Source organism: Mobula birostris, chromosome 4 (genome assembly GCF_030028105.1).
Source record: "Mobula birostris isolate sMobBir1 chromosome 4, sMobBir1.hap1, whole genome shotgun sequence".
Taxonomy (NCBI): Eukaryota; Metazoa; Chordata; class Chondrichthyes; order Myliobatiformes; family Myliobatidae; genus Mobula; species Mobula birostris.
In genome coordinates, this window is record NC_092373.1 from 40686035 (window position 1) to 40709038 (window position 23004).

A 23004-nucleotide genomic window follows, 5' to 3' on the forward strand; every position below is an offset into this window, starting at 1 on the left:
TCATTCATACACTGGTACATTAGCCCAGATTCTTGTCGGGAAACTGGAGCAGAAGTTGAAATTGGAATCATCTTATTTGGATGAAGAACTGAAAGAAATCAAGTCTAACATTTGAAAAGGTAAGAAATAGTTCTTTGCATGCTTTGTTTGTAAAGGGGATCTTTCTCCGAAATATTTTCCCATCTGCCTTTTGTGTATTGTTGCACAAAATATTTGCAAATGCCTCTTTTTTTTGCAGTACACATTAATATAGAAATGTCAAAAAGCACAAATAGACCTTGCACCCTTTCCAAACTGTAGTGAATTTCAATACCAACATACTTGCTCTCTCCTTATGTTTACCGTCTAGAAATATATCCACCTGCTCAAATATATTGAAATACTTGGTGTCCACAGCCTTATGAAGTAAAGGATACCAGTCCTCAGAAGCGTTGCCTCCTCAGTTTTAAATGTTTTACCCCTCAACCCATCAAAGATTCTAGACAGTCCAGTCAAGAAAAGTTCCTTTTCTACATCTAGTTTATCAGAAATGTGTACCTTTCAATGAGATCAGCTGTGATTCATCTGTGCTGACCCTGACTCTCCTTGTATAACAATCCTGGTATACTGGAATTGAAAAGGCTAGATTCATAGTCATCGAGCACTATAGCACAGAAACAGACCCTTGATCCCATGTAGTCAATGCCAGCCTGGTCTTCTGGCTCAACCCACCAACCTATGCCCAGACTGCATCCCTCCATACATCCCTCATCCATGTACTTATCAACTTCTCTCAAAATGCTACAGTTGAACTCATTTCTACCACTTTCACTAGCAGCTCATTCCACACTTGCGCCATCTTTGATTGAAAAAGTTCCTCCTTAAATATTTCACCTTTCACCCTAAACCTATGACCTCTAGTTCTAGTCTCACCCAACATAAAGGGAAAATAACTGCAAGCATTCACCCTATCTATACCAGTTTATAATTTTGTATACCTCTAAGGTATTCAATCATTCTCCTGTGCTTCAGGGAATAAAGTCCCAATCTATGCAAACTTTCCCTATGACTCTGGTCCTCAAGTCCCAGCAAAATCCTTGTAATTGTTCTCCGCACTTTTTCACTCTTGGTAGTATCTTGTAGGTATATGACCAGAACTGTACATCAATGGGGATGGGAGAGGTTCCGGAGGATTGGAGGGTTGCAGATGTTGTTCCCTTGTTCAAGAAGGGAGTCGAGATAGCCCAGGAAATAATAGACAAGTGAGTCTTACTTCAGTGGTTGGTAAGTTGATGGAAAAGATCCTGAGAGGCAGGATTTATGAACATTTGGAGAGACATAATATGATTCGGAATAATCAACACAGCTTTGTTAAAGGCAGGTTGTGCCTTACGAGCCTGACTGAATTTTTTGAGGATGTGACTAAACACGTTGAAGGTAGAGCAGTAGATGTAGTGTATATGGACTTCAGCAAGGGATTTGATAAGGTATCCCATGCAAGGCTTATTGAGAAAGTAAGGAGGCATGGAATCCAAGGTGACATGCTTTATGGATCCAGAATTGGCTTGCCCACAGAAGGCAAAAAGTGGCTGTTGTCGGGTTATATTCTGCATAGAGGTCGGTGACCAGTGGTGCGCCTCAGGGATCTGTTCTGGGGCCCTTACTCTTTGTGATTGTTATAAGTGACCTGGATGAGGAAGTGGAGGGATGGGTTAGTAAATTTGCTGATGACACAAAGGTTAGAGGTGTTGTGGATAGTGTGGAGGGCTGTCAGAGGTTACAGCGGGACATTGATAGGATGCAAAACTGGGCTGAGAAGTGGCAGATGGAGTTCAACCCAGCTAAGTGTGAGGTGGTTCATTTTGGTAGGTCAAATGTGATGGCAGAATATAGTATTAATGGTAAGATTCTTGGCAGTGTGGAGGATCAGAGGGATCTTGGGGGTCAGAGTCCATAGGACACTCAAAGCTGCTACGCAGGTTGAATCTGTGATTAAGAAGGCATATGGTGCATTGGCCTTCATCAGTCATGGGATTGAGTTTAGGAGCCAAGAGGTAATGTTGCAGCTATATAGGACCCTGGTCAGACCCCACTTGATGTACTGTGCTCAGTTCTGGTCGCCTCACTACAGGAAGGACGTGGAAACTATAGAAAGGGTGCAGAGGATATTTACAAGGATGTTGCCTGGATTGGGGAGCATGCCTTATGAGAATAGGTTGAATGAACTCGGCCTTTTCTCCTTGGAGTGATGGAGGATGAAAGGTGACCTGATAGAGGTGTATAAGATGATGAGAGGCATTGAATGTGTGAATAGTCAGAGGCTTTTTCCCAGGGCTGAAATGGTTGCCACAAGAGGGCACAGTTTTAAGGTGCTTGGAAGTAGGTACAGAGGAGATGTCGGGGTAAGTGTTTTTTTTTACGCAGAGAGTGGTGAGTTCATGGAATGGGCTGATGGCGACAGTGGTGGAGGTGGATATGATAGGGTCTTTTAAGAGACTCCTGGATAGGTAAATGGAGCTTAGAAGAATAGAGGGCTATGGGTAGCTCTGGATAATTTCTGAAGTAAGGACGTGTTCGGCACAGCTTTGTGGGCCGAAGGGCCTGTATTGTGTTGTAGGCTTTCTATGTTCTAATGCTCCAAATCTGACCTCACCAACATCTTACACAATTTTCACATAATATCCTAACTCCTGTACTCAGTGTCCTGATTTACGAATGAATGTGCCAAAAGCTTTCTTTACAAACCTAGCTGTTGGTGATGCCACTTTAAAGGAATTACGGATCAGTGTTTCCAGACTCCTGCCACACACCTCTTTGCCCTACCATTCACTAGGTATTAGTAGTTGTCCTCCCAACGTGCAACCTCACACATGTCTGCATTAAATTCAAACTGGCATTTTTCAGTCCATTTTCCCAGTTGGTCAAGACCATACTGCAAGCCATGATAGCCTTCCTCGCTGTCCACCATATCCCCAATGGTGTCATCCGTAAATTTGCTGATTCAGTTTACCACATTATCATCAAAATCATTAATATACAGTAGCTGATATACAGCAATGGACCCAGCACTGACCCCTGCGCTACACCATAAACCACAGACTTTGTCAGACGGACAAGCATCATACACTATTTTGACTTCATCTAAGCCAGGAGTTCCCAACCTGGGGTTCTCAGACCCCTCTGGTAATGATAGGGGTTCATGGCATAAAAAAAGGTTGGGAACCCCTGCTCTAAGCCAATGTTGAATCCATTTGACTACACTCTGAATTCCAAGCAACTTAACCTTATGAACTACCCTCTCATGTGGGATTTTGTCAAAGGCCTTGCTAAAATCCATGTAACAACCTCTGCTGCCTTTCTTTCAACAACATTCTTGGTAACCTTGCAAAACTTTGAGATTGGTTGGACATGACCTGCCATGCACAAAGCCATGTTGACTGTCTCTAATCTGGACCTGTCTGTACTAATACATGTATATTCTGTCCCTTAGAATGCCATTGAATAATTGACCCATGATTGACATCAGGCTCACAAGCCTATAATTTCCTGGCTTATTCTTACAGACTTTCTTGAACAACATGAACTACCATCCAGTCCTCCAGTACCTCACCTGTGACTATGGACATTTTAAATATCTTTGCCATGGCCCCCTGCTTTTTCTGCACTAGCCTCCCATAGGTTCTGAGGAAACATCTCATCAGACCTTGGGATTTATTCCACCCTAATTCACCTCATGATAACATGCACCTTCTGTAATCTGGATACAGTCCATGACTTCAGTCTTTTGCATCAGTTTTATAGTCCCTGTGTCTGTCTCCCAACTAAATACAGAAGCAAAAAATTCACTTAAGATCTTCTGCATTGCTTCTGGCTCCATGCATAAATGATCACACTGATTTTCAAGTAGACCAATTTTGTCCCTTACTATCTTTTTGCTCTTAATATATCTGTAAGAAGTCCTTGGGATTCTTATGCAGCATGTCTGTCAGAGCAACTTCACACTTTCTTTTCGCCCTCCTGATTTTCCTCTTAGGTATTCTCTTGCATTTTTTATACTCTACAAGTACCACATTTGTTCCTTGCTGCCTAGACCTGCTATGTATCTCATTCTTAATCCCTCAAAAACTAAGGTCCCTAAACCCATGAGGTTTGCCTTTTATTCTAACAAACTCTGTGCTTTCAATATTCCACTTTTGAAGGCCTGTCACTTACCAAACATTCCATTGCCAGTAAACAACCTATCCCAATCCACACCCTCCAGATCCTTTCTGGTGCCATCAGAATTGGTCTTTCTCCAAATATAATCTTAATCCTAGGGCCTATTCTATCTTTCTTATCCTATTCTTCCCCATAATTACCATTAAATTAATGGAATTACAATCACTAGATCCTAAATGTTCCCCTACACTTCTGTTACCTGCCCTGTCTCATCCCCTAAGAGGAGGTCCAGTATTATTCTCCCTCTAGTTGGGACCTCTACATATTGATTATACCGAACACATTTTACAAACCCTATCCCATCCAGTCCTCTTCCAGTATGGGAAGTCCCAGTCAATATGTGGAAAGTTATAATCACCAAATATCGCAACATTGTACGTATTTCCTGCAATTGTCTGAAATCTCCCTACAAACTTGTTCATCTAAATCCCACTGTCTCTTGTCCCATTAGTTCCATCAACACGGTCATCCTTTTATTATTCCTGTGTTCCACCCAAATTGCCTGCCTCAAGTATGTCCTCTCTGAGCATTGCTGTGGCATTTTCCCTGCCTAATAATGCCACCCCACTCTCTTTAATCCCTCCTGCTCTATCATGTCTAAAACAATGTAACCCAGAACATTGAACTGACCCTCCTGCAACCAAGTTTCCGTAATGGTTACAATAACATATAGCATGGATAACCAGCACATTGAAATCAAGTTTGCTTGCCTTACCTACAGCACTTCTTGCCCTGAAATACACAATTCAGAACATTACTCCATCATGCTCAACTTTGAATTTTCCATCTTTATTTGTAGGACATGTTTCTAGGGCAAGTATGTACATTCTTAGGCAAGGATGTTGGTAATTCATCTGCAGACATAAAGAACTGTGAGCGGGCATCTTACCTCCTCCTAGTAGACAGGTTCTCTTCACTTTCAGTTGCCACTTGGATGGGACTGGATCCCCCTTGACTGGCTTCAAGCATCACTTCAATCTAAAATGAAAGGAGCGGGAAAGGCAAAATATGCGACTGCACTAAAATGCAGTGAAATCTTTGCAAGCCATTCATCTGATATCACTGAGCACTGAACTTCAACTAATGCCTTGTGCTGTTGAAACTAATTTAGAAAATTTTCTAAATTATTTTCAACAACATAAGGCATTAGTATATGAAATAATTTAGAAAATAAATGAGTATTTGGATAGACATGGACTGATTAAGTATAGTCAGCATAGCTTGTGGTAGGTCATCTCTAACCAGTCTTAAAGGTTTTTCAAGGAAGTTGCCAGGAAAGTGGATGTAGGCGAGGCAATAGATGTTGTCTAGGTCCCACACAGGAAATTGGTCAAGAAGGCTCAGTTGCTCAGCATGAGGTAGTAAATTAGGTTAGACATTGGCTTTGCAGGAGAAGCCAGAGAGTGCGTGTAGAGGGTTGCCTCTCTGAATGGAGGTCTGTGACTAGAGAATTCTGCAGGAATCTATGCTGGGTCCATTGTTGTTTGTCATCCATGTCTACGATCTGGATGATAACATGTTAATTGGATCAGCAAATTTGAAGATGACACCAAGATTGGGGGTGTGGTGGACAGCAAGGAAGGCTATCAAAGCTTGCAAAGGGATCTGGACCAGTTGGAAAAATAGACTGAAAAAATTGCAGATAGAATTTAATGTGGGCAAGTGAAAGGTGTTGCACTTTGGTAGGACCAGCCTCAGTAGGTCTTAAACAGTGAACAAAAGGGCACTGAGGAGTGCAGTGGAACAAAGATATGGGAATACAGGTTTACCATTCATTGAAAACGGTGTCACAGGTGGAGAAGGTTGTAAATAAAGCTTTAAAAATCAATGTATTTGAGTACAGAAGTTGAGATGATATGCTGAAGTTGCATAAGACATTGGTGAAGCCATATTTTGAGTATTGTGTGCCGTTTTGTTCACAACCTACAGGAAAGGTTGAAAGAGTACACAGAAAACTTACAAGGATGTTGCTGGGTCTGGAGGGCCTGAGTTATTAGGAAAGATTGAATAGTTTGGGACGTAGAAGATTGAGAGGAGATTTGATAGAGGTATACAAAATTACAAAGGGTATAGATAGGGTAAATGCAAGCAGCCTTTTTTCAACTGAGGTTGGGTGGGACGATAACTAGAGGTCATGGGTTAAGGATGAAAGGTGAAAAGTTTAAGGGGAACATAAGGGGAAAACTACTTTACTCGAGGGCCATGAGAGTGTGGAATGAGCCACTCAGGGACTTGTGCTAAAATTATTTTGTGACTGGACGTGCTATTGTAACTACATGTGCTGGGTATAACTGCATGCACTGTGTTTTGCACTTTTGGCTGCGGAGGAACGATGTTTCATTTAGCTATGTATGGTTGAATGACAATTAAACATGAACTTGAAATGAAATGTTGGAAGGTTACTATTGTTATCTAACACTCCCCCACCCTCCCCCTAAATCCTAGGACCTTACCACCAAGGCAAATGAAAATTCTCCTTTCTTTAAAAAAAGAGATTTAGCTACAGTCTTCATTGAAACAGTCAGTCTGTAGGTAATATAGTTGCATATCTGATACAGGCTTGTTGAGAAGTATAGTTATATTTTTCTACAACTGGAAACTAAATGTCCAGCTAAAGGAACCAAATCAACAACTGTGAGTTTGATAAATCAAAGGGAAATGTGAATAATAAGAGCTATTACTCTGATCTACTGAGCCTATAGTAGCAATAATTAGTACTGCATCAAAAGTTCCTCTTAACACCTTGCTCAAAATAAAATACAAAATATTTTGAGTTTAAGCAGAATATAACATTTAAACAATTTTATCACATCCTTTCATGCATGTTTAAATATATGTCCAGTGATTATGACTATAACTCATATAAAGGCAAACTCGTATTTGCTTACTTTTAAGTTTCCTTTTGGTTTCTTCACGTTTCGTTTCTTCGCTAATTCTGTGTCAACTGGCAGTTTTGAATTGCTAATGTTATCTAAACTCCGTCTACTGGGAGCTGTGGAATCATAAAGAAAAATTGAGTGGCAATGAGAATGGTGTTCCCGTCATATTGGCAAATGCAAGATGCAGATGATTTGTTCTTTACATAGATATAACGGTGCCCTTGCCTTTTTAAAAAAAATAGAATGCAAAGTGGTCTTCATCTGATATATTGTTATATGACAGGTGTAAATAAGTCTTTTGGTGGACAGGTCTTGTCAGCTGTGTTTGGCAGCTCATCTAGGAGAAGGAAAACTCGGATCTCACATTCCACTGCCTTGCAGTGATACCCACTGATAGGGAAGGTTTTGAGAGTAAAATATGAGGGAAACATATGGAGCTGGAGTTGCTAAGGCAGTCATACGTTGAGTTCAACACTTGACTGGTGGCTACTGTGCTGCCACTGGTGCCGAACTGTATCGGTCTCTGCTGTTCCTTTGGATTCATCGGCTGCATGGAGAGGGGGACCTGCTGCATTGGTACAGCTTGCTCTCCATATCATACTGACCCGGCTTGCATAGTCAACGTAGACAGCTAGAATGCAACATCCATGGTCTACCCTGACCAACACAGGGCCTACCAAATAAAGCACAAAGCAGAGTAATGTGTTTTTCCAGCATTAACAAGGCATTTGCCATTTGTGTAAGGCTGTCTTGTGTAGTGTTCTCCTGTTTCTCAAATAGCAGGCGATGGAGATAAACCTTTACTATTAGACACTTTCTACTCAGTTCTATTCTCAAGAATTTAAAGATTGATCCACAATGCAATGAGCAATTGGGAATGTTGGCAAAGTATGAGAACATCACTAGTAAGCTTTTCATTCAAATAACCCATTGATCACACTCTTTTGCTTCCTGCAGTTGAGTTTACCACACTCTTTCCAATCCCATGAGCTTCTACTTTTGTAACCAAGTTGCAATGAAGATTTTGTGAAAAGATTTCCTCATTGACTCTTTTTACTTATCAGATGCAACCATCCTTAAACAAATTCATGCTGACTGTCACTTTGAAATAGAGAGCTGGAATGAATGAAAGAATGGGAAAGTAGAATAGTTTTTCTGGGCGCTGGTGAAACAAAGCTGTATTAGAAACACCAAAAAGAAAATCTGCAGCTGCTGCAAATCCAAGCAACACACACAAAATGCTGGAGTATCTCATCAAGCCAGGCAGCATCTATGGAAAAAAGTACAGTCGACGTTTCGGCCGAAAGGTCTTGGAAACACCAAGATCGTTATATTATGTTGAATTTAGAATTGGCTTGCCCACAGAAAGCAGAGAATGGTAGTAGATAGAGTGTATTCTGCCTGGAGGTTGGTAACCAGTGGTGTTCTGCAGAGATCTGGTCTGGGACCCCAGCTGTTTGTGATTTTCATAAATTATTGGGATAAGGAAGTGGAATGGTGGTTAAATTGTGGATAGCACAGGAGATTATCATAGGTTACAAAGCAACATTGATAGGATGCAGAGCTGAGTTGAGGAGTTGAAAAGTTGCAGATGGAGTTCAATCTGGAAAAGTGAAGTGAATCATTTGGAAGGTGAAAATTGAAGGCAGAATACAGGGTTAATGTTGGGATTCTTGGCAGTGTGGAAGAACAAATGAATCTTGGTATTAAATCCATAAAGTTGCAGTGCAAGTTGATAGGGTGGTAGAAAAGACCTACAGTAGATCGAGTAAATGTAGAGAGGAACTTTTCTATTGTGGCACAGCCTCAGAATAGAAAGACATCCCATTTGAATAGAGATGAGGAATTGCTTTAGCCATAGGGTGGAGAATCTGTGGAATTCGGTACCACGGGCAGCTGTGGAGGCTAAGTCATTGGGTGTATTGAAAGCAGATGTTGATAGGTTCTTGATTAGTCAGGGTGTTAAAGGTTACAGTGAGATGGCAGGAGAATGGGATTGAGTGGGATAATAAATCAGCAATTGTAGAATGGAAGAGCAAACTCGATGAGGCAAATGGCTTAATTTTGTTCCTTTGTTCCTATGTCTTATAGTCTAATAAAATCCATGGAGGTTTTGATCTCCAGTCAGTTATATTGAGCTACTCATTGATGATTGTTCCTTATACTTGGGCTCTTTTTCATATTAGAATTTTAATTTCAGTAAGGATACAGGAAGGAAATGACTATAATTGTTAAATTTCAATGCATTAGAATTAAAAATCTACTGTGATGTGCACACAGCTAATAGGAAGCATTTTAGATATTAGTTTCATTTATAATTTGATAATGAATGACTTGTATAGCAATTTGCACTTCAACAACATATTGAAAGAAAAGGGCTAATACATTAACGTCTCGGTACTCAAAGGATATGTAATTTTACTCAATCCAGTATTCGTGAGTCAGTCCTTATCAGGGGATCAGAGGTGGAGGGAGTCCACAACTACAATTCCTTGGTATTACCATTTCAGAGGAGCTGTTCTGGACCCTGCACATAAATGCAATTACAAAGAAATCATGGCAGCACCTCTACTTCCTCAGGAGATTGCAAAGATTTGGCATGACATCTACAACTCAATAGAGGTGTGGTGGAGAGTATATTGACTGGTTGAATCGGGGCACGGTATGGAAACACCAATACCCTTGAATGGAAAATTCCACAAAAAGTAGTGGATATGGCCTAGTCCATCATGGGTAAAGTCCTCCCCACCTTTGAGCACATCTACTCAGATCAGCATCCATCATAAGGGCCCCACTGGCCTGGTCATGCTTTTTTCTTGCTGCTGTCTTCAAGAAGGTAGAAGAACCTTAGGATTCACACCACCAGGTTCAGAAATAGTTATTACTCCTCAACCATCAGGCTCCTGAAGCATTGGGAATAGCTTCATTCATCTTCACTTGCTCCATCACCTTTCTTTTTTGTTGTCTTTAACACACTGGTTGTCTGCCCTGTTGGTGCGGTCTTTCATTGATTCCTTTCTGGTTATTGGATAGAGTATGCTCGCAAGAAAATGAAGTTCAGGGTTGTATATGGTGACGTACATGTACTTTGATAATAAATTTACTTTGAACTTTAATGCCTTTATTATGAATTCTAAGTTATCTATGGAGAGAGAAAGAGATGAAGTTCTAGATATGGCAGTTCAATAGAACTGGAGAGGACAGCAAGTCAGTATCAAGCTCTGGGCTTGGTGAGGTTGAATGTATAGGATGAAGGGACCCTCTCTCTGAGCAGGTGATACCAGGGCTGCCCCTATAAATGAGATATCTGGCGGGCAAGTTAATTAGGACTGCCATAGAAGAAAAGCATGATCCTTCATTAAGCAGCTACCAAATGAGCAGTGTTAGAGAGCGAGAACCCAAAAGATGGGCAACTGGTGCTAATGAGAAGAAATATCCAAGCCAATATCACAAATGAATGATCTAGTCTATCACTGAGACGCAGTCGACAAAGTAAGTTAGCCGAAATTACTTTGTGTACAATGTACAATTTCACACTGAGCCCAGGATGCTACACAGTGCCCGTACTGATGACAAGATGCTTTACTTTAGGCTTGTGACAGTACAAGAGGTCAGAATGAGCACGAGATGGGAAATCAAAGTGGTAGGCATTAGGAATGATCACATCAGACACATCACAAAGTGATCATTCAATATGCGTTTGATTACAGTACTGTAGAAGAGAATACCAAGTGCTTATACTTGCAAGTAGATTGCTGTTGAATTGCACAACTTGAGGTAATTCTTCCCTGTGTGTATCAGAGCATGCAAGACAATCCATTTGTGATATAGGCCTGGAATTTTTTTCTCTGTTAGTACTAACTGACATGCCGAATATGTCTGTAGTTTGCAACTCTGCTATTCCTTTGTTCATATTTTCACTTACTAATTGTTCTCATTTCATAGCTTTTATGAACACCTGACCACATTCTCTCTTTACTCCCTGTTTATTTACTAAAGAGATTACCTTGCTGACAGGGTTTGCCCAGGGTAACACTAATCTTGCATCATGGGAGAAATTTCCTTTCTCCTATGCATCCCTCCCTCCATTGACATGAACTTGCTCCTCCCTCCTTCCCAGTCCTGAAGGGTTTTTAATCTGAAATGTTAATTAACCCTGTTCCATTAGCACAGATGCTGTCTGATCTGCGGAGAGTGTACAGTGTTTTGTGTTTCGTGTTTTCTAAATTCTAGTACCTGCAGATTCATTTTGATTTTAATTTTAATCAAAGATGTTTCGGGCTTTTTTAAAAAAAAAGATGGGAAGGAGCAAGAAGAACAAAGGGCGTGTCTGTGATTGGATGCAGACATGAGGTCACATCCAAGTGGGTATTCCCTTCAGTCACTCTACTACAACTTAAAGATCATCAATCTGACACAATAACTCTCCATAGATACTGCCAAGCATGCTGAGTATTTTCAGGGATTTCTTTTCTTATCCGATTTCCAGCATCTGAACTCATCTGTTTTTTTTGTGTGTGTAACAGAGATAACATCGTCACAGAACAAAGTTACAAAGCTAAAGTTGAAGACTGTATTCCAGATAAAGTTAAATAACACTTGCATATTGCAGATCATCTAAAATATTCTTTAAATAAGTTCACTAAAAGTAATTAGCAATTCATTAACATTCATTTTCTGTTCATTAGAGGGGTAAAAGTGGGTATACAGGAATTTAAATTAAGTACTATTTTTGAAGGGGCATCTTAGAAGACATTATACACAAATGCACTCATCCTTCAGTGATTGTTTTTGCGCTCAAAGAGGTTGTAGCCTGTGCCTACCACCCTTGTCTTGACCCTGTAGCTTTAAATAAAATCATATTACTAACTTGCTGGAAAGTGCCCTTGTACTGAATACCGACATTATGCTTATAGGATATGAAAGCAATCAGCTAATTCACTTAATAATAAATTTCACTAATAACAAATTTCATTTGTTAATCAGATGGGGGAATTGAATGTCAAAATACATGTTGTTTATAAGCCTTTAGTTCACTCTGTTTTTGAACTCTACACAACTACTGCACATTAGTCAATTGGCAAAATTTGACAACATAGGACTTATTTCTCACTTACTGAGTACAGGTGCCTTAACTGGTTTTGGTGAGGAACGTTTTGGAGATGATTCAGGTCGTGGGGCTACAGGTTGAACTGGACGAGTCTGTTTCGCTGCTAGTTTCTTTAAACTAGCCTGACGTTTTTCAAACATTTCATAAACATTTTCTAGCTTTTCGAGATGCGCCTGTATTTTAGTCTGGAACAGAAATACAATATTAAAGTTGTGATTATTGCTTTCCATCAGGAACTTTTTGCCTGTTTCACATTTGGCTCCTTTTCTTCCCATACTCTATTTTCATCCTCGAGCCACCCTAATATGCTGAATTCTAATTTCCATTATGTTTTCCACAGTTTGTCAATCAGTTGGTAAATCAATCAATCTGGCATCTTTCCTCAAGCTTTGAGACCTTAATCCCTTAATTAACAAAGGCACCTCTGCCTGCTTCCTTACTCTCTTCACCATCCTGTCAACACATCATGCATTTCATTTCTGTTTTCCTTTTCCATTTCCTCATTACCTAAAATTATATCTGACCTTTATTCATAGAAACATAGAAAATAGGTGCAGGAGTAGGCCATTCGGCCCTTTGAGCCTGCACCGCCATTTATTATGATCATGGCTGATCATCCAACTCAGAACCCTGCCCCAGCCTTCCCTCCATACCTCCTGATCCCCGTAGCCACAAGGGCCATATCTAACTACCTCTTAAATATAGCCAATGAACTGGCCTCAACTGTTTCCTGTCGCAGAGAATTCCACAGATTCACCACTCTCTGTGTGAAGAAGTTTTTCCTAATCTCGGTCCTAAAAGGCTTCCCCTTTATCCTCAAACTGTGACCCCTCGTTCTGGACTTCCCCAACATCGGGAACAATTTTCCTGCATCTAGCCTGTCCAATCCCTTTAGGATTTTATACGTTTCAATCAGATCCCCCCTCAATCTTCTAAATTCCAACGAGTACAAGCCCAGTTCATCCAGTCTTTCTTCATATGAAAGTCCTGCCATCCCAGGAATCAATCTGGTGAACCTTCTCTGTACTCCCTCTATGGCAAGGATGTCTTTCCTCAGATTAGGGGACCAAAACTGCACACAATACTCCAAGTGTGGTCTCACCAAGGCCTTGTACAACTGCAGTAGTACCTCCCTGCTCCTGTACTCGAATCCTCTCACTATAAATGCCAGGATACCATTCACCTTTTTCACTGCCTGCTGTACCTGCATGCCCACTTTCAATGACTGGTGTATAATGACACCCAGGTCTCGTTGCACCTCCCCTTTTCCTAATCGGCCACCATTCAGATAATAATCTGTTTTCCTATTTTTGCCACCAAAGTGGATAACTTCACATTTATCCACATTAAATTGCATCTGCCATGAATTTGCCCACTCACCCAACCTATCCAAGTCACTCTGCATCCTCTTAGCATCCTCCTCACAGCTAACACTGCCACCCAGCTTCGTGTCATCCGCAAACTTGGAGATGCTGCATTTAATTCCCTCACCCAAGTCATTAATATATATTGTAAACAACTGGGGTCCCAGCACTGAGCCTTGCGGTACCCCACTAGTCACCGCCTGCCATTCTGAAAAGGTCCCGTTTATTCCCACTCTTTGCTTCCTGTCTGCTAACCAATTCTCCATCCAGATCAACACCTTACCCCCAATACCGTGTGCTTTAAGTTTGCACACTAATCTCCTGTGTGGGACCTTGTCAAAAGCCTTTTGAAAATCCAAATATACCACATCCACTGGTTCTCCCCTATCCACTCTACTAGTTACATCCTCAAAAAATTCTATGAGATCCGTCAGACATGATTTTCCTTTCACAAATCCATGCTGACATTGTCCGATCATTTCACCGCTTTCCAAATGTGCTGTTATCACATCTTTGATAACTGACTCCAGCAGTTTCCCCACCACCGACGTTAGGCTAACTGGTCTATAATTCCCCGGTTTCTCTCTCCCTCCTTTTTTAAAAAGTGGGGTTACATTAGCCACCCTCCAATCCTCAGGAACTAGTCCAGAATCTAACGAGTTTTGAAAAATTATCACTAATGCATCCACTATTTCTTGGGCTACTTCCTTAAGCACTCTAGGATGCAGACCATCTGGCCCTGGGGATTTATCTGCCTTCAATCCCTTCAATTTACCTAACACCACTTCCCTACTAACAAGTATTTCGCTCAGTTCCTCCATCTCACTGGACCCTCTGTCCCCTACTATGCCACAGCTCCACAGGATTGGTCTTTGCTTTCACATCTTCACCACCACTACCTATTTTGTTAGTTTTTTTGGGCAAACCTCCATAGCTGCTTCAAACCCACAGTTCAATGTAACGCACTGTACTGGTAATAGCAGACCAATGCCAGTGTGGCACAATAGCACTGCAGTTAGTGATGCTGCCTCTTAACTCTAGCAACAGGATGGCAATGCTGACCTCATCCATGTGGAGACTGCACATTCTGATGATACTTGGTGGGTTTCCTCCACATCCCAAAGATAAATAGGATAATGCAAGTGGTTTCTAAGTCTATGAGCATAGCAATTAGAATCAAAGGAATTAATGGGTACTCTATACATGAGGAAGAAATAAAATGCAGAGAAGCAGAGAAATGAGAGGAGTTGAACTAACAGAATATCAAACAGTAGTAAATCAAGGCAATTGGACTTGCTGTGTTGTCTAGAAGACATTTCGCCACTCATCTGAGAGGCTTTTTCAGTTCTAGTCCATGGTGGGAAATTTCTGGTTTATAAACTCAGTGAGTTGTTTAAAGGGACAGCAATCACATTAAGAGTTGTAGAAGTAATGAGAGGGTCATTAGTCGTCTTTGTATGAATAGAGGTGTGAGCTGTTCTGGAGATGCTGAGGTAGAGATGTTAGGACTGCATTGTAAGTAGCTGATAGGTGCTGTTGTACACCACCCCCTCTGCTTAGGGATGGGATTTCCAGTTTGACCTTTTTAGATAGTGCAATACTTATCAAAGAAAATTGACGTTTGTACATTGAATTTTACAGGAAACCAACTCACACAGATCAGTATCTACAGTTTGTCTCTCATCACCCATTCGAATACTGTACAAGTTGGGGGTTATCAGAACACCACATCACCACGCCGAGAATTTGCCCACCAACATTACAGCTAAAGTCAAGGAGCACAAGTATTTGAGAGAAGCCTTGAATGCTCACAGCTATCCTGACTGGGCCTTCATCAAGACAGCAACAAAAACCAGCAGGGACGTCTGCCCGACAGACAGAGGTAAGGAGATGGAAAACCCATCCCTGAACAGATGTCATGTCATCCAGTGCAATGAGAGCTGCACAGATCTGTATATCGGAGAGACAAAACAACCACTTCACAAACAGATGGCCCAACATAAGAGGGTTAACACCTCGGGTCAAGACACAGCTGTATATCTACGCCTAAAGGACAAAGGACACTGCTTTGATGATAACAGTGTGCACATTTTGGACAGGGAGGACAGGTAATTTGAAAGAGGGGTTAAAGAAGCTATCTTTGTCAGGCTGGAAAACCCATTCCTGAACAGAGTGGGTGGGTATGTCACCACCTATCAGCTACTTACGATGCAGTCCTAACATCTCTGTAACTTTATCTGAAGTGCCTTTAATTAGGATCACACTCACACTCACAGAGAAACTAGGTTCACTAATTTCTCTGACGTTAAATTGTACCTTTGAACCTTTGCTGAACCCCTCAACCATTTATTAGGCTTTTGAATAAAAGGGGACAACTGCACTCACTTGTCCCATCATTCAGATGTTACCACAACCAATGATCCCACTTTAAGGACTCTATCTCATTATTTCATGTTATCGCTATTTACTGCTATTTATTTGTATTTGCACTTGCACAGTTTGTTGTCTTCTGCACTCTGGTTGATCTTTCATTGATCCTGTTATAGTTACTATTCTATAAATTTGCTGAGTATGCCCACTGGAAAATAAACCTCAGGTTGTATATGGTGATACTTATACATGTACTTTGATATTAAAATTCACTTTGAATAGCTATAAGAAAGCAAACTAAAATGTGCAAAGACTCAGACAGACAAAATGGATTTCACTGTGTAGAAAGGTGACTTGTAGCTGAGAAATACATTGGACTAATTTCCTAATGAGAGTTTAGGGGTAGTTGGAGAAAAGGCATGACTTTTATCCACATGCCCACACTACAGAACCGTGTAGCTTATACACGTGTACAAAAAAAAAGCCGATGGAATGCTGGTCTCAAGTTAAAGAAGACTAGATTACAAAAGTGAGGAATTATAGGAATCAAATTTTATATGAAGTTTCACTGGAATCAGGTATTGAAGCATAATAATCACTTATAATGACTTCACCTGTATAGATGGTATACAAGTTTTCATTGTACTTTGGAACATATGACAATAATGAACCAATTTACCAATAATCCGTGGATATATTTGCCAGGGTTTTAATTACTTAGCAATTTAAGAACTAATGGTTTAACGTCTGTAATAACCTATGAATTGCACAGATCTCTCTCCTGTTCTTTGTGGTCTTGAAACTCTTTTGTTACTGACTTTCATATTTTCTGCTATACTGGCATGTCATTATTTTTTCCGCTATTCTCTCCCAAAGCAAGAACAGTAACATCACTTATTTTTGTAGAAACCTGCAACATCTATTGTCACTATTTTCCCTTTCAATAATCCAGGCTAATATGAAGAAATTTCCCTCAACTGTCAAACTCCCTTCTCTTAGACACTGTTTATAGACGCAATTATTCAAAAAAAAAAGCGTTTGAGCCTTTGTGCTCAGTCTTTTCAACCGTTCAACTTCCTGTGAACACTAATGACGATGGCCACTGATCAAGCACAAAATATCCTACAGATTTGTATTGGACATTTTATATTCAGAACTAAAATGTGTTGTCTTAGATTGATTTATGGTAATGTTCAGAATGGAAAAAACCCTCTGAACAAAATTGGTCTTTATCATTTAATTTTCCCCAGAATATTCTATTTAATGCCCTGTTTTGTATTATTCAAATCAATGGTATTTCGTATTTACCTTAATTTCTGAGGTAAGAAAGAGTTCAAATTGTTTATGCAACTCCTTAGGGTTAGTTAGCTTGTGGTGCGCAGCAGTTTCCAGAAACCCCTCGATGTCCTGGAGTGCTGCCTCTGCTCCTTCTTGTGACTGGCATTTATCCACTGCTTGAGATGCTAGGAGATAGATCCCTGTTTCGCACCACTCCTTTGCCTTTAAAAGGAAAACATATACATAACTGAGGAAGGAATATCAATAAACAATGAAGTGCTTAATCATTGAACATTGGAACAAACAAATTACACTATCCAGTTGCCTATGGACTTCAAGTGATTTTCCAAGAACATCATGTTTTTTCTTCATTTCATTGGTAAAATCGTCACATATACGTCTAAGTTCATTGCACTTTGGTCGGATGGAATCAATGGCATAGTGGTTGCTTTGGATAAGCTGGTCTCCATGCTGAGCTAAAGATTGTGCCTTTCTTAAGGATTCCTGTAAAGGTAAACAACAAATAAAATAACAAGTCACAGCATATGAGATATTTTAAAAGCAGATTTATTAAAACAATTTAATTTCATGTGATAGAAATAGAAAAATGATTCATATGTTTGTATGATGCTCTAACTTTATCATAGGAATGAAAGTAGTTCACTTTAAGGTTTTTATTTTGTCATTGATGTGGCATTTATTTCTAATATGCTTGTGAGAGAAATTTCTTCCTGGAATATTACACTGAATACTTGATTTGATAAGTCATTCAATATGTTTTGCAAATGACTTGTACCGACTGATTAAAATGAATTATCTCCATCCTGAAACTTGGAATCTATTTTTGTTATTTTGAAAAGAGGAAAGTTTGTGAAAGATTTCCGAAGAACTGTAGTTATTGTTCAATAGGATTTCTCCATGGAACAGATATAATTGGGGAAAACTAACTACTTCAACTTCACTTCTTAAAAGGAGACAAGTTACCTTGGAAAGGAATGGCAACGGATAGATTTGTGCCTTGGGAGTTTACTCTTATTATAATACAACATTTGCAAAAAGGCTAAAAGCATTACATTAAAAAAAAGTAAGAAGTATTAGACGTTTATGATAGTATTAGTGAGATTGCTAGGTATCATTATAAAAATGACAGCATTTGGCAAGCTTGAGACAAATGTGGGATTCTAAATTGCTGCCAGAGGAAATTATTGGAACGTGAATTATTTTTCCTGCCTGAACACGTGAATGCAGGAAAATTAGTGGATCAATGGCTACTAGACTGACTTTTATTTTCAAAAAAACGTATGTGATTTGTGTATGAATTATAGATTTCATAAGAGTAATTATGGGAGAGAAAGTTCACTTGTTGATTCTGAAGGGTATTTTAGTATCATTTACCTGTGCTTTCTGCTCCTGAAGTTGAAGTTCCTTTAGGAGGTGTTCCACACACACCACACTGTCTCCAATATCAGTGAATGTTGCCTGTGTTTCCATCAGACAATCCAGAATGGTCTTCACCTGCAAGAAGATAACAATTTTATCTAAGTTCCTGCTCTTCATTGCAATTTTGTCAGAATATTTAGAAAACATATTAAATGTTTTTCTGATTCACAGTGGCCCATGGGATGAGTTGGGATCTCCAAATTGATATCTCATTGAGTCACTGTATTCACAGAAAATGTTTAGTATTTAAATAATACTACATGGTTAGCTAGGGTAATAATCTCATATTTTAATATCTGTAACTGCAAGGTAAACACCTATGTTGCAGTTATAGAAATAGGGAGGAGAGACAACTGGTGTTCAATACATTATAAAAGTGTAAAATTTTAACAAGTCTTTGTTGTAATAAAATACAATGCTACTTAATTAAACATAGATTTCTGATACTCTATTTGTATTCCCTACTTTTGGAATCCCCTTGCAAAAAACAGGGAACATAGAACAATTAAGCTCAGGAACAGGTCCGTTGGCCTACAATATCTGATCTGAATATTCTGCTGATATAAATGAAGTCTCTCTTATCCAGATCACCTGTATGTGATCCATGTCTCTCCTCCCTCTGCGTATTCATGTATCTAACAACTCCTTAAAAACCACTATCATATCAGTTTCCACTTCTTCTCCTGGCAGTGCTCTCCAAGTCATGTACGTGCATGCATGTGTTCAAATAAAAAAAAGTGATGTGAACAAAACTTGCCCTGCACATTGTTAACCCTTCATGCTCTTAAATGCATGTCTCCTGCTAACTGGAATGTTTACCCCGAGATTTAATCTTCTGACTCTCTACCCTATCTATGCCTCTCAATTTTATAAACTTCTCTTGTGTCTCCCCTCAACCTCCAATACTTGAGAGAAAACAACCCACATTTGTCCAACCTCTCCTTATAGCTCATAAAATCTAACCCAGTCAGTATCCTGATAAATCTTTTCTCCAACCGTTCCAACAAACTTGTTGGATCTTTTTGTAATGGAGTAAACACAAATGTAAAATACTCCAAGAGCAAAACTAACCAAAGTTTGAGTTCCAACATAACTTCCTTACTCTTACACTCAGTCCTGTCAAATGAAGGCAAGCGTGCCATATGCCATTTTACAACCCTACCTACATGCATAGACTTGCACCTCTGTACATAATGCTCCTTAGTGTCCTGCTATCAACAATACACATTCCCCTTACACTTACCCTCCCAAGTGCAACATCGCACACTTGCTCAGATTGAACCCTATCTGCCGTTTCACCATACCTATCTGAAAAATTATCAATATGCTGCATCTTTTGATAGCCCTGCGCACTGTCCCCAACTCTACTGATCTTTGAGTCATCTGCAAATGTACTTACCCATCCATCTGCATTTCCATCCAATGTATTTATATCCTTGTCTTTGTTGCACTAATGGATTATGCTAGAATTAGTTGGAAAGCCTAACACTCATAATAAAGATTAGTGATAACAAAATCATCACCTGGAACTTTAAGTTTTCATATATAGTGTTCACTTGAAAGCAAACCAATTTTCATCAATTGCAGTAATGCTTTGACTGCCATTCAAAATAAAGGAAAAAAGGCAAAATTCCATTTATATTAAAAATGTCTGAGGCAAGCAAAGGAACTGAGTGGATGGGTGTGAATTTTGTTTCTTTTTCTATTGTTAAAATTTCCTCTTGTATCTTTACCTTCTGAAACTGTACGTAGATTAGGGCATTTAAGAGACTTAGGCACATGGATGATAGAAAAATGGAGGACTGTAGGAGGAAAAGATTAGATTGATCTTAGTAGGTTAAAAGGTCAGCACAACATCATGGTCCAAAGGGCCTGGACCATGCTGTAGTGTTCAATGTAATCTTGCATTTTGTGCAAAACTTTGTGTAATTAAAGTATAAAATCAAAATAAATTTATAAAAGTGTAACAATGCATTTTGCAGTCATACAGGCTTGCCAGTAGGAAATTTTTGCTTCGCAGCGGGAATCAAGAGGTTAAACAGTTTTTATTAACATACTGAGGTACAAGAACATAAGAAATAGGAGCAAGAGTAGGTCATCTGGCCCGTTGAGCCTGCCTCGCCATTCAATAAGATCATGGCTGACCTGGCCATGGACTCATCTTCACCTACCTGCCTTTTCCCCTTAATTCCCCTACTACGCAAAAATCTATCCAACCTTGTCCTAAATATATTTACTGAGGTAGCCTCCACTGCTTCATTGGGCAGAGAATTCTACAGATTCACCATTCTCTGGGGAAAAGCAGTTCCTCATCATCACTGTTCTAAATCTACTCCCCCGAATGTTGAGGCTATGTCCCCTAGTTCTAGTCTCACCTACCAGTAGAAACAACTTTCCTGTCTCTATCTTATCTATCCCTTTTCATAATCACATAAAAATCCTTTCATTAAACTATTAAACATAGATTGAGTGATACTGGACTGGGCGGGGGAAGAGTTGCAAGTTCTTTGCTAGGGATAAAGATTTAAATAGTGATGAAACAATTAATATAAGTGATTAGAGTTCATTTGATTCATAAAACTTTTTGCTATATTTTAGGAAAGATGGGGAAAATTTAGACATCACCTTTAATGTTAGAAATGCAGAATGTTCTGAGCAGTATATTAAAACAGAATCTTTGTGAATATATTAAGTACATGGACAAAAAAGCCCTATTTATTGAATGTAAAATTGGTCAGAACCCTTCAGGTTCATGTAGAGAATGATGGTGATGCTCTCTTTAGAGAGATGCATGTAGTAGCTGATTATATTTTGCATAGCGTAAAGACTTTAAGCAGGTGCCGGCTCATAATTGCTGACTCAATCATGCAGATAATTAGTTCTAATCCAACCAATTTATTAAATGTCCTTTGATAAAGACCTAGGTGAGTATAGGCATATTTATTCTCTTTGCTGTGTAAAGTTCTAGTTACTGCCTCTGAATCCTTTGAAATCAGATATTTGTTGGTTCCTGTTTATTTGCATTGTTTAACTGCCTAAGCAACATCGCCTACTTCTGTTATCCAACAACTTGAAGAGCACTTGTTATTTTCATCCTGAAAGTGATAGCTTGCTATGAAATGTGATAGCTTAATAATTAAGTATTCTAAAGGTTTAACAATTGGATGACATTTTTTTATTGGCATCTAGTTTTCCAGGAAAATGTGAAAAAGAATCATGTAGCTAGAACATAGAATGCTACAACGCAGCATTCTACGTTACAACGCAACAGTCTCTTTGGCTCACTATGTTCTGCTGACCTTTTAACCTACTCTAAAATCAATCTAACGTATATAGGCAACCACTACCAATATGCGGGCTAATAGGTTTGTGAGTCCAACCATGACCATTCTGTCTGAAGACTTTCATCACACTGGAAAATGATCGCCTGTAGAGAAAGATCTGGATAAGCATTTGACACTGATTCAATTCTCAAGCAGAGGTCTAGATGGAAATCTAACTCTTCCCAAAATGACCCTGTGTGAAGACCTTCTGGAATTAGAAAACAAGAAACTCACCACCGGTTACCTAGCTTCCAACTACCTTTGAAGCCCGATATTAATTTGTGACTGATCAATCCAAGTTTCTGATTTATGGTGACCCTAGGAAGATGGCAATGGGACATGTGGTGATGTCACTGTACATCGAGATGGTTATATATGCTTTGAAGATTGTCGTTGCTTTGTATTTCTGCATCAAGGTTTTGTTGCATGTTGGTATATGCTACTTCCTTATTAAATGAGTTGAAAATGGAATTGAACACTGAAAACCATCAAACATTCCCTTTGATTTTCCCACTAATGCATCAGCAGTGGGGCTGAGGATTTTCTCTAGCAAGGTCCTGAAATTGAGATGGTTGGTCATCAACAACTTCAACCATCTTCTTTCACACACAGCTGCAGCCAGTAGAGATTCTTTCCCTTGATTTAACATAAACTTTGATCAGGATTCTATGATGCCATGGGAAGTCAGTTTCATCTCTCATCCTGAATTCTGGTTTTTGGTTAATGTTTGAATGTTAATTGACAGATGACGCTCCTGTTTGAAATAAAGCTAAGGAATCTTTTGTGTCTACCTGAGATAGCTGAAATAACTTTCTTTTAACTTATTCAAGTGATGGGATCTCTTGTGTTCCAACAGTCTCCTCAGTGGTTCACTGGAGTGCCAATCTAGACCAATGAGCTCACGTCACTGGAACTGAAAGTGTCAACCTTCTGAGATGTAAGCTTGTGGTCCTTTCCTGATACTTCATTTGAAATAAAGCAAGTAATTTGATGTTTAAAATCTGTATAAATCACCATACAATAAATGCACATGCTGAAAGGTA

At 39.5% G+C, this 23004-nt stretch overlaps 1 protein-coding gene and 1 long non-coding RNA gene across 5 annotated transcripts in view; one reads left to right on the forward strand and one right to left on the reverse strand.

The window, feature by feature from the left end:
* Window positions 1-23004, reverse strand: part of mcf2l2 (MCF.2 cell line derived transforming sequence-like 2) — a 407668-nt gene that overhangs the window by 126248 nt on the left and 258416 nt on the right. For all 4 annotated transcript variants that reach the window (XM_072255231.1, XM_072255233.1, XM_072255232.1 and 1 more), the window contains 6 exons: window positions 18594-18713; window positions 17511-17702; window positions 17229-17420; window positions 12194-12371; window positions 7086-7189; window positions 5087-5175 (listed from right to left, as the gene is read on the reverse strand). In XM_072255231.1, the coding sequence (XP_072111332.1) occupies window positions 5087-5175; window positions 7086-7189; window positions 12194-12371; window positions 17229-17420; window positions 17511-17702; window positions 18594-18713 (875 nt within the window). The remainder of the gene's footprint in view (window positions 1-5086; window positions 5176-7085; window positions 7190-12193; window positions 12372-17228; window positions 17421-17510; window positions 17703-18593; window positions 18714-23004) is intronic.
* LOC140196290 (uncharacterized) lies at window positions 35-22996 on the forward strand. Its single transcript, XR_011885666.1, has 3 exons — window positions 35-119; window positions 15192-15432; window positions 22818-22996. It is a non-coding gene; the product is annotated as an uncharacterized lncRNA (long non-coding RNA).